The sequence below is a fragment of the Phocoena phocoena genome, chromosome 10 (genome assembly GCF_963924675.1).
Source record: "Phocoena phocoena chromosome 10, mPhoPho1.1, whole genome shotgun sequence".
In the NCBI taxonomy this organism is placed as follows: domain Eukaryota; kingdom Metazoa; phylum Chordata; class Mammalia; order Artiodactyla; family Phocoenidae; genus Phocoena; species Phocoena phocoena.
In genome coordinates, this window is record NC_089228.1 from 66,705,951 (window position 1) to 66,720,031 (window position 14,081).

The following is a 14,081-nucleotide window of genomic DNA, read 5'->3' on the forward strand; positions in this document are numbered from 1 at the left end:
TGGCTGTACCAATTCACATTCCCACCAGCAGTGCAAGAGTGTTCCCTTTTCTCCACACCCTCTCCAGCATTTATTGTTTCTAGATTTTTTGATGATGGCCATTCTGACTGGTGTGAGATGATATCTCATTGTAGTTTTGATTTGCATTTCTCTAATGATTAATGATGTTGAGCATTCTTTCATGTGTTTGTTGGCAGTCTGTATATCTTCTTTGGAGAAATGTCTATTTAGGGCTTCTGCCCATTTTGGGACTGGGCTGTGAAAACCATAATTCAAAAATAGTCATGTACCAAAATGTTCATTGCAGCTCTATTTACAATAGCCCGGAGATGGAAACAACCTAAGTGTCCATCATCGGATGAATGGATAAAGAAGATGTGGCACATATATACAATGGAATATTACTCAGCCATAAAAAGAAGCGAAATTGAGCTACTTGTAATGAGGTGGATGGACCTAGAGTCTGTCATACAGAGTGAAGTAAGTCAGAAAGAGAAAGACAAATACCGTATGCTAACACATATATATGGAATTTAAGAAAAAAAAATGTCATGAAGAACCTAGGGGTAAAACAGGAATAAAGACACAGACCTACTAGACAATGGACTTGAGTACATGGGGAGGGGGAAGGGTAAGCTGTGACAAAGCGAGAGAGTGGCATGGACATATATACACTACCAAACGTAAAATAGATAGCTAGTGGGAAGCAGCCGCATAGCACAGGGAGATCAGCTCGGTGCTTTGTGACCACCTGGGGGGGGGGATAGGGAGGGTGGGAGGGATGGAGACGCAAGAGGGAAGAGATATGGGAACATATGTATATGTATAACTGATTCACTTTGTTATAAAGCAGAAACTAACACACCATTGTAAGGCAATTATACTCCAATAAAGATGTAAATAAAAATAATAATAAATCATAGGGGGAAACCTGAACAGCTACATGCAAAAGAATGAAACTGGACCATTATCTTTCACTAGACCCCAAAATCAACTCAAAATGGATTAAAGACTTGAACATAAGACCTGACACCATAAAACTCCTAGAAGAAAACACAGGTTGTAAGCTGCTTGACATTGGTCTTGGCAATGATATTTTGGATCTGACACCAAAAACAAAGTCAACAAAAGCAAAAATGAAGAAGTGGACTACATCAAACTAAAAATCTTCTGCAGAGCAAAGGAAACAAAATGAAAATGAAAAGGCAACCTATGAAATGGGAAAAAATATTTTCAAATCAAAGATCTGATAAGGGGTTAACATCAAAAATATATAAAGAACACATATAACTCAATAGGGGGAAAAAAACAAATCTGATTAAAAAATGAACCAAGAATCTGAACACATATTTTTCCAGACAAGACATACAGATGGCCAACAGGTACATGAAAAAGTGTTCAACATCACTAATCACCAGGGAAATGCAAATCAAAACCACAATGAGATACCACCTCACAGCTGTTAGAATGGCTATTGTAAAAAAGACAAGTGATAACAAGTGTTGGTGAGGATGTGGAGAAAAAGGAGCCCTTGTGCACTGTTGGTGGGAATGTAAACTGGTACAGCCACTATGGAAAACAGTACGGAGGTTCCTCAAAAAAACTAAAAAGAGAACTACCATACATTCCAGCAATTCCACTTTTGGGTATTTACCCAAAGAAAACAAAATCACTAACTTAAAAAGATGTGCACCCCCATGTTCACTGCAGCATTATTTACAATAGCCAAGACATGGAAGCAACCCTAGTGTCCACTGATGGATGAATGGATAAAGAAAATATGGTCTACATACACAATGGAATACTATTTAGCCATATGAAGAAGGAAGTCTTGCCATTTGTGATAACATGGATGGACCTTGAGGGTGTTATGCTAAGTGAAATAAAACAGAGAGACAAATACTGTATGATCTCACTTATATGTGGAATCTAAAAACAAAACAAAACAACAAACTCATAGATACAGAAAACAGACTAGTGGTTGCCAAAGGTGGGGGGTGGGGGAAATGGGTGACGGTGGTCAGAAGGTACAAACTTCCAGTTATAAGATGAATAAGTCTGGGACTTCTCTGGGGGCACAGTGGTTAAGAATCCGCCTGCCAATGCAGGGGACACGGGTTCGAGCCCTGATCCAGGAAGATCCCACATGCTGCGGAGCAACTAAGCCCGTGTGCTACAACTACTGAGCCTGTGCTCTGGAGCCCGTGAGCCACAACTACTGAGCCCACACGCCACAACTACTGAAGCCTGTGCACCTAAAGCCCGTGCTCCCCAGTAAGAGAAGCCACCACAAGGAAAAGCCCGCGTGCCATAACGAAGAATAGCCCCACCTCGCCACAACTAGAGAAAGCCCGCGCGTAGCAACAAAGACCCAACACAGCCAAAATAAATAAATAAATAAATGAATTTATTTTAAAAAATGAGTAAGTCCTGGGTGTGTAATGTACAGCATGGTGACTATTGTTAATAATACTATATTGTGTATTTGAGAGTTGCTAAGACAGTAAATCTTAAAGTTCTCATCATAAGAAAAAAACTGTAAGTATGTGTGGTGATGGATGTTAACTAAACTTACTATGGTAATCATTTTGCAATGTACACAGCTATCAAATCATTATGTTGTACACCCAAAACGAATACAATGTTATATGTCAATTATATCTCAATTAAGAAAAAAACTAGAAAAATTCATAGTCCTGGAGCATTGGGTAGATTATTCAGAAGACCTTGCCTCAGTAGAAGGAATGATTAGCCCTAGACTGAACACTGCTCTGGAGCCATCTAACAAATGATAAAAGTAAAATCTGAAAAGGGTCAAACCACTTCCAAGTAACAACTGCATCCCAGAACAAAGCTCAAGATTTATAGCTATACAACATATCCAGCAGCCAACAAGGTAAAACTCACAGTGTCTCAATCAAAGACTACCAGGCAACAAAGGTGAAGGAAAACATATCTGACAATTAGATACAGTAATAAATCAATCATTTGAAATTGACCCAGAACTGACCCAGATGTCAGAATTAGCAGACAAGGAAATTAAACAGTTATAGCAGTATTCCGTATGTTGAAAAGAGATACAGAAGATATATATAGAAAAAAAGAGATGCAAAGATGATGTGGTGTATATATATTAATGGAATGTGACTCAGCCATAAAAAAGAATGAAACCTCGCCATTTGTGACATGAATGGTTGAGATGAGTGAGACAGAGAAAGACAAAACTGTACGATTTCACTTAATAATGTGGAATATAAAAGACAAAACAAATGAACAAACATAATAGAAAGATACAGAGAACAAACAGGTGGTTGCCAGAGGGGAGGAAGGTGGAAGGAAGAAAGAAATAGGTGAGAGAGATTAAGTAGTACAAAACTCCAGTTGCAAAATAAGTGAGTCATGGGTGTGAAATGTACAGTGTGGGGAATATAGTCATTAACTATGTAATATCTTTGTATGGTAACATAAACTAAGTAGACTTATCACAGTGGTCATTTTGAAATGTATAGAAATATCAAATCACCACATCGTGCACCAGAACTAGCATAGTGTTATAGGTCAATTATACTTCAAAAATAAACAAACAAACTCAAAAGAAAAAGATCAAATCTGTGGTTACCAGAGGTGGTGGTTAGGGGAGGGGAAACTGGATGAAGGCAGTCAAAAGGTATAAATTTCCAGTTATAAGTACTAGGGATATAATGTACAATACAATAAATATAATTAACAATGCTATACGTTATATATGTAAGTTATTGGGAGTAAAGTCTGAGTTCTCACCACAAAGAAAAATATATTCTTTTCTATTTAATTTTGTTATTTTATGAGATGAATTATTGTGTGATAATCATTTAATGATGTATGTAAGTTAAATCATTATGCTATATTCCTTATACTTATACACTGCTGTATGTCAATTGTACCTCAATAAGACTGGAAGAAAAAAAAAGAGAACCTAAATTGAACTTCTGAGATGAAAAGCAGAAAAATACCCTGGATGGGATAAATGGCAGATTAAACACTGCAGAATGAGATTAGTGAACTCAAAGGTATAGCAATAGAAACTATCCAAAATCAAATACACAAAGAAAAAATAATACAAATGAACAAATAAACCCACCCACCCACAAAAGCCGCAGGGGCAACTTCAAGTGACCCAAAAAAAGGAAGCGGGGGAAAGGAATGAAGGTATTTGCTCTTTGCAATGGATCAAGAAATCATAAAAGTGATGGCAATAATTAACCCAGTAGCAAAGTGTATACCTAGTGCTTAGATTGTGTTCCCCATTTCCCACTCATAGGAATTAGGGCTTTTTAAAGAAATGGCTGGGGCTTCCCTGGTGGCGCAGTGATTGAGAGTCTGCCTGCTAATGCAGGGGACATGGGTTCGTGCCCCGGTCCGGGAAGATCCCACATGCCGCGGAGCGGCTGGGCCCGTGAGCCATGGCTGCTGAGCCTGTGCGTCTGGAGAGACCACAGCAGTAAGAGGCCCACGTACCGCAAAAAAAAAAAAAAAAAAAAAAAAAAAAAAAGAAATGGCTGACTCCAGGTTTGGGACAGGAAATGCACAAAATGAGCCTGGAACATTCTGATGTGCCAAATCATAAAGGAACTGTCAAAAACCTTGTGGCTCCTGACTGAAATTAAGAATAAAAAAACTAAAAGAAAAAAAAGTATGAGACATTTGGAGAGACTGAAACACTGGCTAGAAAAAAGGACTTAAGAAACTGATCCCCAATTTTTTAGGAATAATAACTGTGTTGGGGTTACATTTTCAACTTTTTAGGAATAACAACTGTGTTGGGGTTATATTTTAAGTCTTTGTCTTTTGGAGATACATTCTAAAATAATTACGGATGAAAAAATATCTTTTAAGGTTGGTCACAAAATTATCAGGAGATACAGACAAAACAAGACTGATTATGAGTTGATAACTTCTGAAATGGGTAATGGATCTATGAGGATTCATCAAACTATTCTACTTCTGTATATATGATATATATCAAAATAAGGTATTTTAGAATGCAGATTGATTAAACAAACCAGAACACAGAATTGTTTAAGTTATTTTCATGTTCCTAGCTTTAATATTAACTTTCATTTGTTGAGATTACAATTTGACAACAATGTTATTTTAATTTGTAAGCGGTGACATAAAAATGACCAGACATTCAGTAGCTTAAAAAACAAGAAGAGGGCTTCCCTGGTGGCGCAGTGGTTAAGAGTCCGCCTGCCAATGCAGGGGACATGGGTTTGTGCCCCGGTCCGGGAGGATCCCACATGCTGCGGAGCAGCTGGGCCCGTGAGCCATGGCCGTTGAGCCTGCATGTCGGAGCCTGTGCTATGCAACGGGGGAGGCCACAACAGTGAGAGGCCCGCGTACCGCAAAAAAAACAAAAAAGAAACAAGAAAGAAAAAAGCCTTCTTGCTTACGGTCAAATAAAGGTACTCAGCATTACTGAGGAGACTATTTAGAATATTTCTACAGTTTTACTATAATATTACCAAATTAATAGGAAAATGTGGCACAGTGAGAAACATTACAAGATCAAGAAATAGGGAAACAGAACCTAATGGCCATCATGACATCCTGTATGGTTTTATTTCATGGTTAGCCTTCCTCTTAATTCTTTGAAAACATGCATACCACACACACACACAGAGTAAGCCATCTATGAAATGACCACAACAGACGTAAAATGATGATTCACATGGAATGCTTCTTGTACCAGTTTCCTTAGAGATTTGGGGAAGGGGGGGGATTTGATTTATATTTCTCCAAGGAAGTAAGTAACTGAAAACTAACTTCAGAATGATAGATAAAATCTTTATGTTATCACCTGTTCTCTCTCCTTTCTCATCCTCTCTCCTTGCTTCTCTGTTCAAATCTCTAACCATATAGTCCACATGATTAGAGATGGGCCCTATGTAGCCCATCTCCTTAAAAAAAGATCATCACTGGCAATTAAAAATGTGTGCTAAGAGAAGATAAACATGCAGGGAAAGTAGAATGATATATGCAATGTCTTTCCTTATACATTTTAAAATAGTTTATAAACAGGTTTCAGACTCTCCAATCCAAGTGAGATTCTTCTTCATCTTTCATTCTGAAAAATGTGATAGGCCTTTACAAGCATAGCTGTCGCAACAACTTTTCAATTATTTCCGTGCATGTCACTCTGATATTAACCTGTGGGGAAAAGAATAGCTAACATTCCTTCCAACTTTAAAACTCTAAAATTCCGGATCAAAACATAAAACAAGTCAGTTTTTCCATTATGACAGAATGTGAACAATTACACCTGTTTAGATTTTAAGCATACATTTACAGCCTCTTAAATACTGAGATAAAATGCATTAAATTCTTGTTTACCCAGTATTTCTTTATTTCTTTTAAATTTTAATTAATTTATTTATTTTTGGCTGCACTGGATCTTCATTGCTGTGCATGGGCTTTCTCTAGTTGCGGTGAGGTGCAGGGGCTTCTCACTGTGGTGGCTTTTCTTGTTGTGGAGCATGGGCCCTAGAGCGCACGGGCTTCAGCAGTTGCAGCTCGCGGGCTCTAGAGCATGGGCTCAGTAGTTGTGGACCACAGGCTTAGTTGCTCTGCGGATCTTCCTGGACCAGGGATCGAACCCATGTCCCCTACATTGGCAGGCAGATTCTTAACCACTGGACCACCAGGGAAGTCCTTTACCCAGTATTTCTCATTAACTTCATTAAAATTTCTGCGCTAATTGATAAAAATCATAGAAACTACTTACTAGTACAAGGTTCTTTTCTTAAAAAGTTTCTTTTGGGTTGGTTTTAATTTGCCTGAAAAAAGTGTAAAGCCAATAGCCTAAAAAATCACAACATACAAAGAGAGATCTGATTCATATCTGTGTTCAAAAGTTGACAGTAAAATAAAGTAATTTGATTATAGTTTGTTTTGAGAGAAGAGACCAATGCTACCTGTACAAATCTTGTTCCTTTCTTTGGGATAAAGTTATTTCATGATTTGTTTTCAAATAGGTTTTAAAAAGGATACGTGTTCCGTTAACTCCTGATATTTTAAAGTCATCTAGTAGTTGAACAACCATTTCTCTATTTGGATCATTAGGATCTGAATTGCGAACCTATAATAGGGAAAAAACAATGCTTAGCAAAAGGGAAACCATAGAAATAAACCAAATGGTGGTGGGGGAGGGGATACCTGCAGCAAATATAACAAAAGATTACTCCAAGAAAGAGCTCATACAAATCTATGAGACACACATAAAATTTTAATAGCTCAAACAAAGAACTTAATATAAGCAGTTCACAAAAGAAAACACAATCAACAAAGACTATTGTTTAATTATACCATTTTGCTACTCCCAAATTAACTGCTAGTTACCAGGCCAGGAGGAATTCAGGAGCTTTTGCAGGATGCAATCAACCATAGCACTAACCATACTGTTTATTCAGCCTTCATTTTTTTTCATAGAAAAACTTTCTGAGGGAAGGAAGCAGTACACTGATTTACTTTGGGGCATGAGCTCCTTATCTCATCACAGACTGGCACTTTGAAAAGTACTTCCTTGGAGCTCTCCTGGTCTAGCTTCCTCACTTTACGAATGAAAAACCTAAGGCTCAGAAGAAATAAAAAGATGAGTTGAAGGATATATTTGGATAGAGCTGGCCCTAAAACTCATGTTTTCTAACTCTGAGTTTAAGCTCCTTCTACTACACTGACATTTACTAATTTGTAACAAAAATGAAAATGAATTTTGATAATATTTACCTAAGTTTCCAGGTAATAAAGGGAATTAGTAAATATAGTGCTTACTTTTATATAATTGTATAAGATTTTAAAACAAAAATATATTTATACACACAACTTTTCTTTTAACCATAGCAGGAAAGAAAAACATTCTTTGTGCTATCTGGCACATAAAACATACTCAATAAACATTTTTGTTTATTTGCAAGGTTTTTTTCCATTGTATATGTAGGGAGAATTCCCATCACAGCATATTCCATCAGTTCCCTACCACATACACAGGATATGTAAACACTGTCTTCCTCTACCTCTTTAAGGATACTAGAACTTTACAGTAAAAATGAGCCATGCCAAAGAGTATACACTTGGTATATCTTAACTGAATAAAACTTTATTTATTTATAATGCTTTGCAGCTCACACATACAACCTAATACTTACTGATTTCAGCAACCGGATTTCATCAAGTGCTGTTTCGGTATAATGTTCAGCACTTTTAACTACTTTCATTGCCACAAACTTCTTCCCCCTAAGAAACAAACAGGCAATTAAGACTAAATGCTCTACCTCTATGTTAGGAAGCTAAGATTTAACTATAACTGGGAGACAGCAACAGAAGTACAAATATTGATTTCATATTTCCCTGTACTCAAACACGAACTACTACTATGGGATCACCTGTACCTCTTAATAGCTCTAACTGGCCAAATTTAACTTATGAGAAGAAGAAAATCTGTTCCTGGGTAATGTCAGTCACCAAACATTTCCGCTAAGTTAAAATCTACTTTCTGAATGCTCTGTGAATCCAAGTAAAACCATGAAGTGGGGATAAATAAAGGGGAAAGCTCCACCAAATCAGAAGTATTCTGTATATCTGTATAGCAAAACCTAAAAGCTTAAAAGTTATAATACTTTCCTCTAAGAAGCCAGAAGAAATACTTGGGTGAAAAACTGATAAAAAATTAAGCACATAGATAGCAACTGCTATCTCACCAAAGATAGATGGTACACTTTTATGTAAACATCCAATGTTAATTGCCTGTGATTTTTATGTAGAGAATTTTACACTGTATGGCTGAACAAATCTGTTATCAAAACAAAATACAAAAAAATAAGTAATTTCACAAAGATTGGTCTAGGGCATCATCTAAAAATTTAGCTCTACTAATGAGAAAACCTATGAACTTACATACTACACTTTCTTTGTGTATTTGTAATGTTCTGAATTTGGGAGTTTCAAGCGCCTTACCGATACTAATTTAATCAATCTTGTGTCTCCTCTAAGCTGACTCTTCATCTGAGAAAAGTCATTTGCCCAAGAACATAAAGATTCTCAATAATAAGATTCTTATCAAAAAATCAGTCTAGAGCTTAGACTAAAAGTGGAAAATCAGACACAAACATTCAGGAATCACCTAATTCTCTTGCAGGATCGCTAAAACTTACTGAATATCCCATGATAACCACACTGTTGAAAAGTGTCCCCAGCCCAACTTTCGGATCACATGATATCTCCCATTGAATAGATCTCCGATTTTCACAAGATGATAACCTCCTGGAAGAAACAACAGGAAGCAAATAGTCACTTAAGTAGTAGGAAAAGGTATCTCACACCACGTTTTTCAACATCTATACATCTTTTAGCAAATAAAAATGGTTTCTTCTAACACAACCAACTCAACAAAAGAAAATGTTAAGTCAGCAACACAGTATTATTGAGCTCATGTTACAAAAAATATCTTAAAGAATAAGAGTAATGATTTAGAGTGAGCAAGTGATGCTTTGTGGAACAACCAATAATTACTTAAAAAAATAAGTCATCCTCAAACAAAAATAAGGTTATGTTTCACAACATTCTTGCCCCTCAGTAATCCAAGATTTATCTAAACATATAAATCTATTTTGAGACTAGTTGTAGTCTCAGGATGTTTTTTAGGAGAGAGATGAATGAATTCCATTTATTTAACTTTAAAAAAAGAAATTGCTTTTCTAAAACATAAAAACCAGGAAGGCCTGAAAAAGGCTGCCAACAGTGGCAGGAATCAAGGGATTTAAACATGCATCTCTGCCTACTGAGAAGAAGAACCAGGTTCTCCTCAATGGTTAAGAGATATTCTGTTATAAAATCCTACCCAAGAATCCTGCAAAATTTCATAAAAGAAACAGAAAAGATAACAGGCAACCTTATGACACAGTTTAAGTATATATAATTCCAGTTTAATGTATCTTAGCAATCATCACTTTGAGAAAAGAGTAGTGAAAGGTGTTTTTCAAAAGTCTACATACCAAATCTTACCACTGGCTACATCTGGGTGACAGCATTACAGACGGCTTTTGTTTTCTTTAACATATTTCTGAAATTTTCTAAGGTAAATATGCACTCTTTTTAAAGGAGTAGAAACAAATTTAATTTAAACTAAGCTTTAATTAAGTCAAAGTAAAAGGAAATACTAATTCCTATACTTAGAGAAAAGGATGCAATAAGCAGAAAGCATCAATACTGTTTACGCTGATAGACCAAATATTCACATGAAAAACTGCATATACGTGGATCACATCTTACTTAGTATCTCCTCACAGAAAATCTTACCTTTACAATAATCATTGGGATCTTCCTGCTCATCATCATCAGATCCCAGAATCTCCTCTTCCTGCTCTGGGAGATCACTCTCAGAGTGGGGAGCAGAGCCTCGGTGCTGAGTTTCAGATCTAAGAAATAATACAAACATGTTCATTCCATATGGACAGAAGAAGACAGGACCAATTAATAGATACTACAAACAGAATGTTATGTAGTGGCAGCCTACGAAAACATTACCTATCACTTTACCTCATGTTAGGAAAATATTCGTTTTTAAAAAGTCAGTACATGATTAAATAAAATCTGGAAAATATACAAAAGTACAAAGGGAAAAAATTACTTGAATCTCAATATCCAAACAAAATTGCTGATAAAACTACTAGACCTTCTTCCAGTTATTTGCTGTATTTTTATAAAAATATATATCGGTAATCACATGCTTTATAAACAAATTTGTATCTGGCTTTGCCTATTATACTGTAAACTTTCCCCCTCATACCTATGCAATCTATTAAGTCTTACATATTTCCCTTAGAAGTATCACTATTTACTCTGGTACATTCTGCTCAGCTGGACATTTGTTTCTAATTTTTCACTACTAAAAAATAAAGCTGTTGAGTATTTTTAGATAATCTTTATTCTGTATTTAGAATTATTTCCCTAAAGTTAAACTACCAGATAAAGATAGAAACATTTACCCTATTTATAAAAATAACATGTTAGGACTTCCCTGGTTGTGCAGTGGTTAAGAATCCGCCTGCCAATGCAGGGGACATGGGTTCAATCTCTGGTCTGGGAAGATCCCACATGCCGCGAAGCAACTAAGCCTGTTCGCCACAACTACTGAAGCCTGCACCCTAGAGCCCACGTGCCACAGCTACTGAGCCCATGCACCGCAACTACTGAAGCCTGTGCGCTCTAGTGTCCGTGTACCACAACTACTGAGGCCGTGTGCCACAACTACTGAAGCCCACGTGCCTAGAGCCCATGCTCTGCAACAAAAGAAGCCACCGCAAGGAGAAGCCTGCGCACAACAGTGAAGACCCACTGCAGCCAAAAATAAATTAAAAAAAAAAAAGTTAAATGTAGGAAATTTGGAAAATATTTTGTTAGATCTCTACTCTGAACATATGGACTATTTCCTTCCAGTCTGTGGCCATGAACAGTTTTTAGGATTATTACATAGTATGACTCTTCTGATAGGGTTGTAGTGAAATACATCTCCAGCTACATATGGGCTTCCAGTATTTATTTAAGTATTACTAAGTTCAGAAAACTTAGCTTATTTAACAGGTAAAAATGTTATCTCGTTTTATAATGTATTAAACACTTTCAAATTGATTCCTTTCTCTACATGCCGTCTATTAGCTGTATCAAAATTTTTGAGCACTGAGTAGTAGTTCGGGAGGCAGAAAGACTTGGAACTGCATTCAGGCTCTGACACTTGTAAGCTGCCTGCTTCGTAAAGCTTTAAGCAAAAAAAACAGTGTCCAAAGCACTCTTTTCAGTAGTTGTAGGAAAAGGAATTTTAATTCCCATTTTTATTTGTGTTTTCAAACCTGTTTCATCAGATTGTTTTTTCAAAAGATTCAATTTAACAGAAAATTATAATAGCAGAATCAGTTACATGGGCTGTTGAGACATAAGAAATACCTTGGCAAGCATGACTAGATTTAGATTTCTGGTGGCCATTCCAACCTGCCTCAATTCTTGGTACTTTTTTGTCCCCCAGGATACAAAAGTAGTTATAAAACTGCATGATTCAATGTGTTCATTCTCAGTGAAAACATGTCTTTGGGAAATTTATTCAGTATGGAACTACCTGGCTTACTCTCCTAAGTGGAAATAATGGGTCTGAATGAACATTTCCAAATTAAGACATGTTTCTAAAACAAATTCTCTGATTTCAAACTTGTTGCCTTTTACAATTAAAATTTCATTTTAAGAACTACAATTGAGAAATTTTTGAAAAGTAGTGAAATATAAGTGGCGAAAAACAGACATGAAAATGCTGGAATATTACAATTCCACAAGTATCATGGGAGTAGTAAAGTTAAAATTTTATTTTTTAAAGATTCACAACATTTTTGGAAGAATATGTATTTGTTTAGTTGTTTTTAGTTATAAAACCGAACATTATTAAGTATCATTCCCAGTTCAAGGATTCAAAAAGGAATTATAAGTTCCAGGTCTCAATGTAAAATATAAGTCTCTATCCTGACCATGGCTGGTACAGAAGAAAATCCTGTCTCATTCTAAATCAAGAAGAGAAACTGATCAACTAAGGGGGAAAAAATCCTATTTTTAACTTTTAAATTTCATTAAAAAATACACTTAATTTATATTTATTAATTTTAAGTACATACATAATGTCTTAAATGTTCTGTCATCTCTGTGTGTGTTGGATGTCCTGTGTCCTCAATCCCACAGTCTTCCTCTATCTTGATTTACTCCATTTTCATAGTGCACATTTATCAGTAACTTCTGGAGAATGAGTGCATGGGAGGTAAATTTATTAATATCTGTCCTATCTTTATTTTATTTTATTCTCATCCTTGACTGCCAGTCTGGATATAAAATAAATTGCTCTGTTGCATTTTAGCTTTCAGTGGTGCTGTTGACAAGTCCATCAATGCCTTCTGAGCTTTGAAATAGGGCTTGTTTTTCTCCCTGGAAGGTTTTTGTTTGTTTTTTGTTTTGAATGACCTTCTCTTTAATCCCCATGTTCTGAAATTTCCAGAGTGGCTTTAAAAAAATCCATCTTGCTAAGTACTTTCTATGTACTTGCAAAATAGAGATTCATTCAGGTAAGAAAATTTCCTGTAATTCACTGAAAATTCAATCTTCTTCATATTGCCTGCTCTCTCTGGAACTTTCCTCCCCACCCCAGATTCTGGATCTACTGGCCTACTTCATTAATCTTCTTATATGTTCTCTTATTTATGCATCTTTAAGTTTTTCATTCTACTTTCCAGATTTATCTTCCTAACTTGCATTACCCTTTAAATTTCTACCGTATTTTCCCATACTTTTTTTTTTCTCTCTAGAACATTCCTTTTCGACAGACTCCTACGCCTTCTTTTCTCTTCCCTATATGATTTATAGTTTTTAAGTTTCCTTCTGATCCCTGCATTGTCTTGGCTTTCTCAAACTGCCCATGTTTTACTAATGCTATGCTTTTATGCACGATGTCAATCAATGAACATCAGACAACTGAAAAAAGCCTGTCAGAGGAAGGCAAAAATGGCCTGTCAACCACAAGCCCCTCACATTAAATATTGCCTTTTAATGACATCCTCAGTCTAATTTTTTCCCAGCCTCATGCCAAAACACACACACACACACACACACACACACACACACACACCAGTTTTACTGACTAAAGGTCCCAGTTTTAGACATAAAGAATAGATTTGTGGTTGTCAAGCAGGAGGGGGTGGGAGAGGGATGGGCTGGGAGTTTAGGATTAGCAGATGCAAACTATTAAATATATAGAATGGATAAACAGTAAGGTCCTACTGTATAGCACTGAAGACTATAAATATCTTGTGATAAACTATAATGGAAAAGAACATGAAAAAGACCATATTTATATGTATAACTGAATTACTTTGCTGTACAACAGAAATTAACACAACACTGTAAATCAACTATACTTCAATAAAATAAATTAAAAAGCCTCTGCCAGAAAAAGACAAAAACCAAAAACAAAAAGAGAAAATTTGAGAAAACAGAGATAGTTCCTATTAGATAATGAG

General features: G+C 36.1%; 1 protein-coding gene across 1 annotated transcript in view; it reads right to left on the reverse strand.

Annotated features, from left to right (window-relative positions):
• SRPK1 (SRSF protein kinase 1) overlaps nt 1-14,081 on the reverse strand; it is a 78,947-nt gene that overhangs the window by 26,470 nt on the left and 38,396 nt on the right. The window contains 4 exon segments of the mRNA XM_065886466.1: nt 7,030-7,117; nt 8,184-8,271; nt 9,189-9,297; nt 10,333-10,451. Coding sequence (XP_065742538.1) covers nt 7,030-7,117; nt 8,184-8,271; nt 9,189-9,297; nt 10,333-10,451 — 404 coding nt within the window.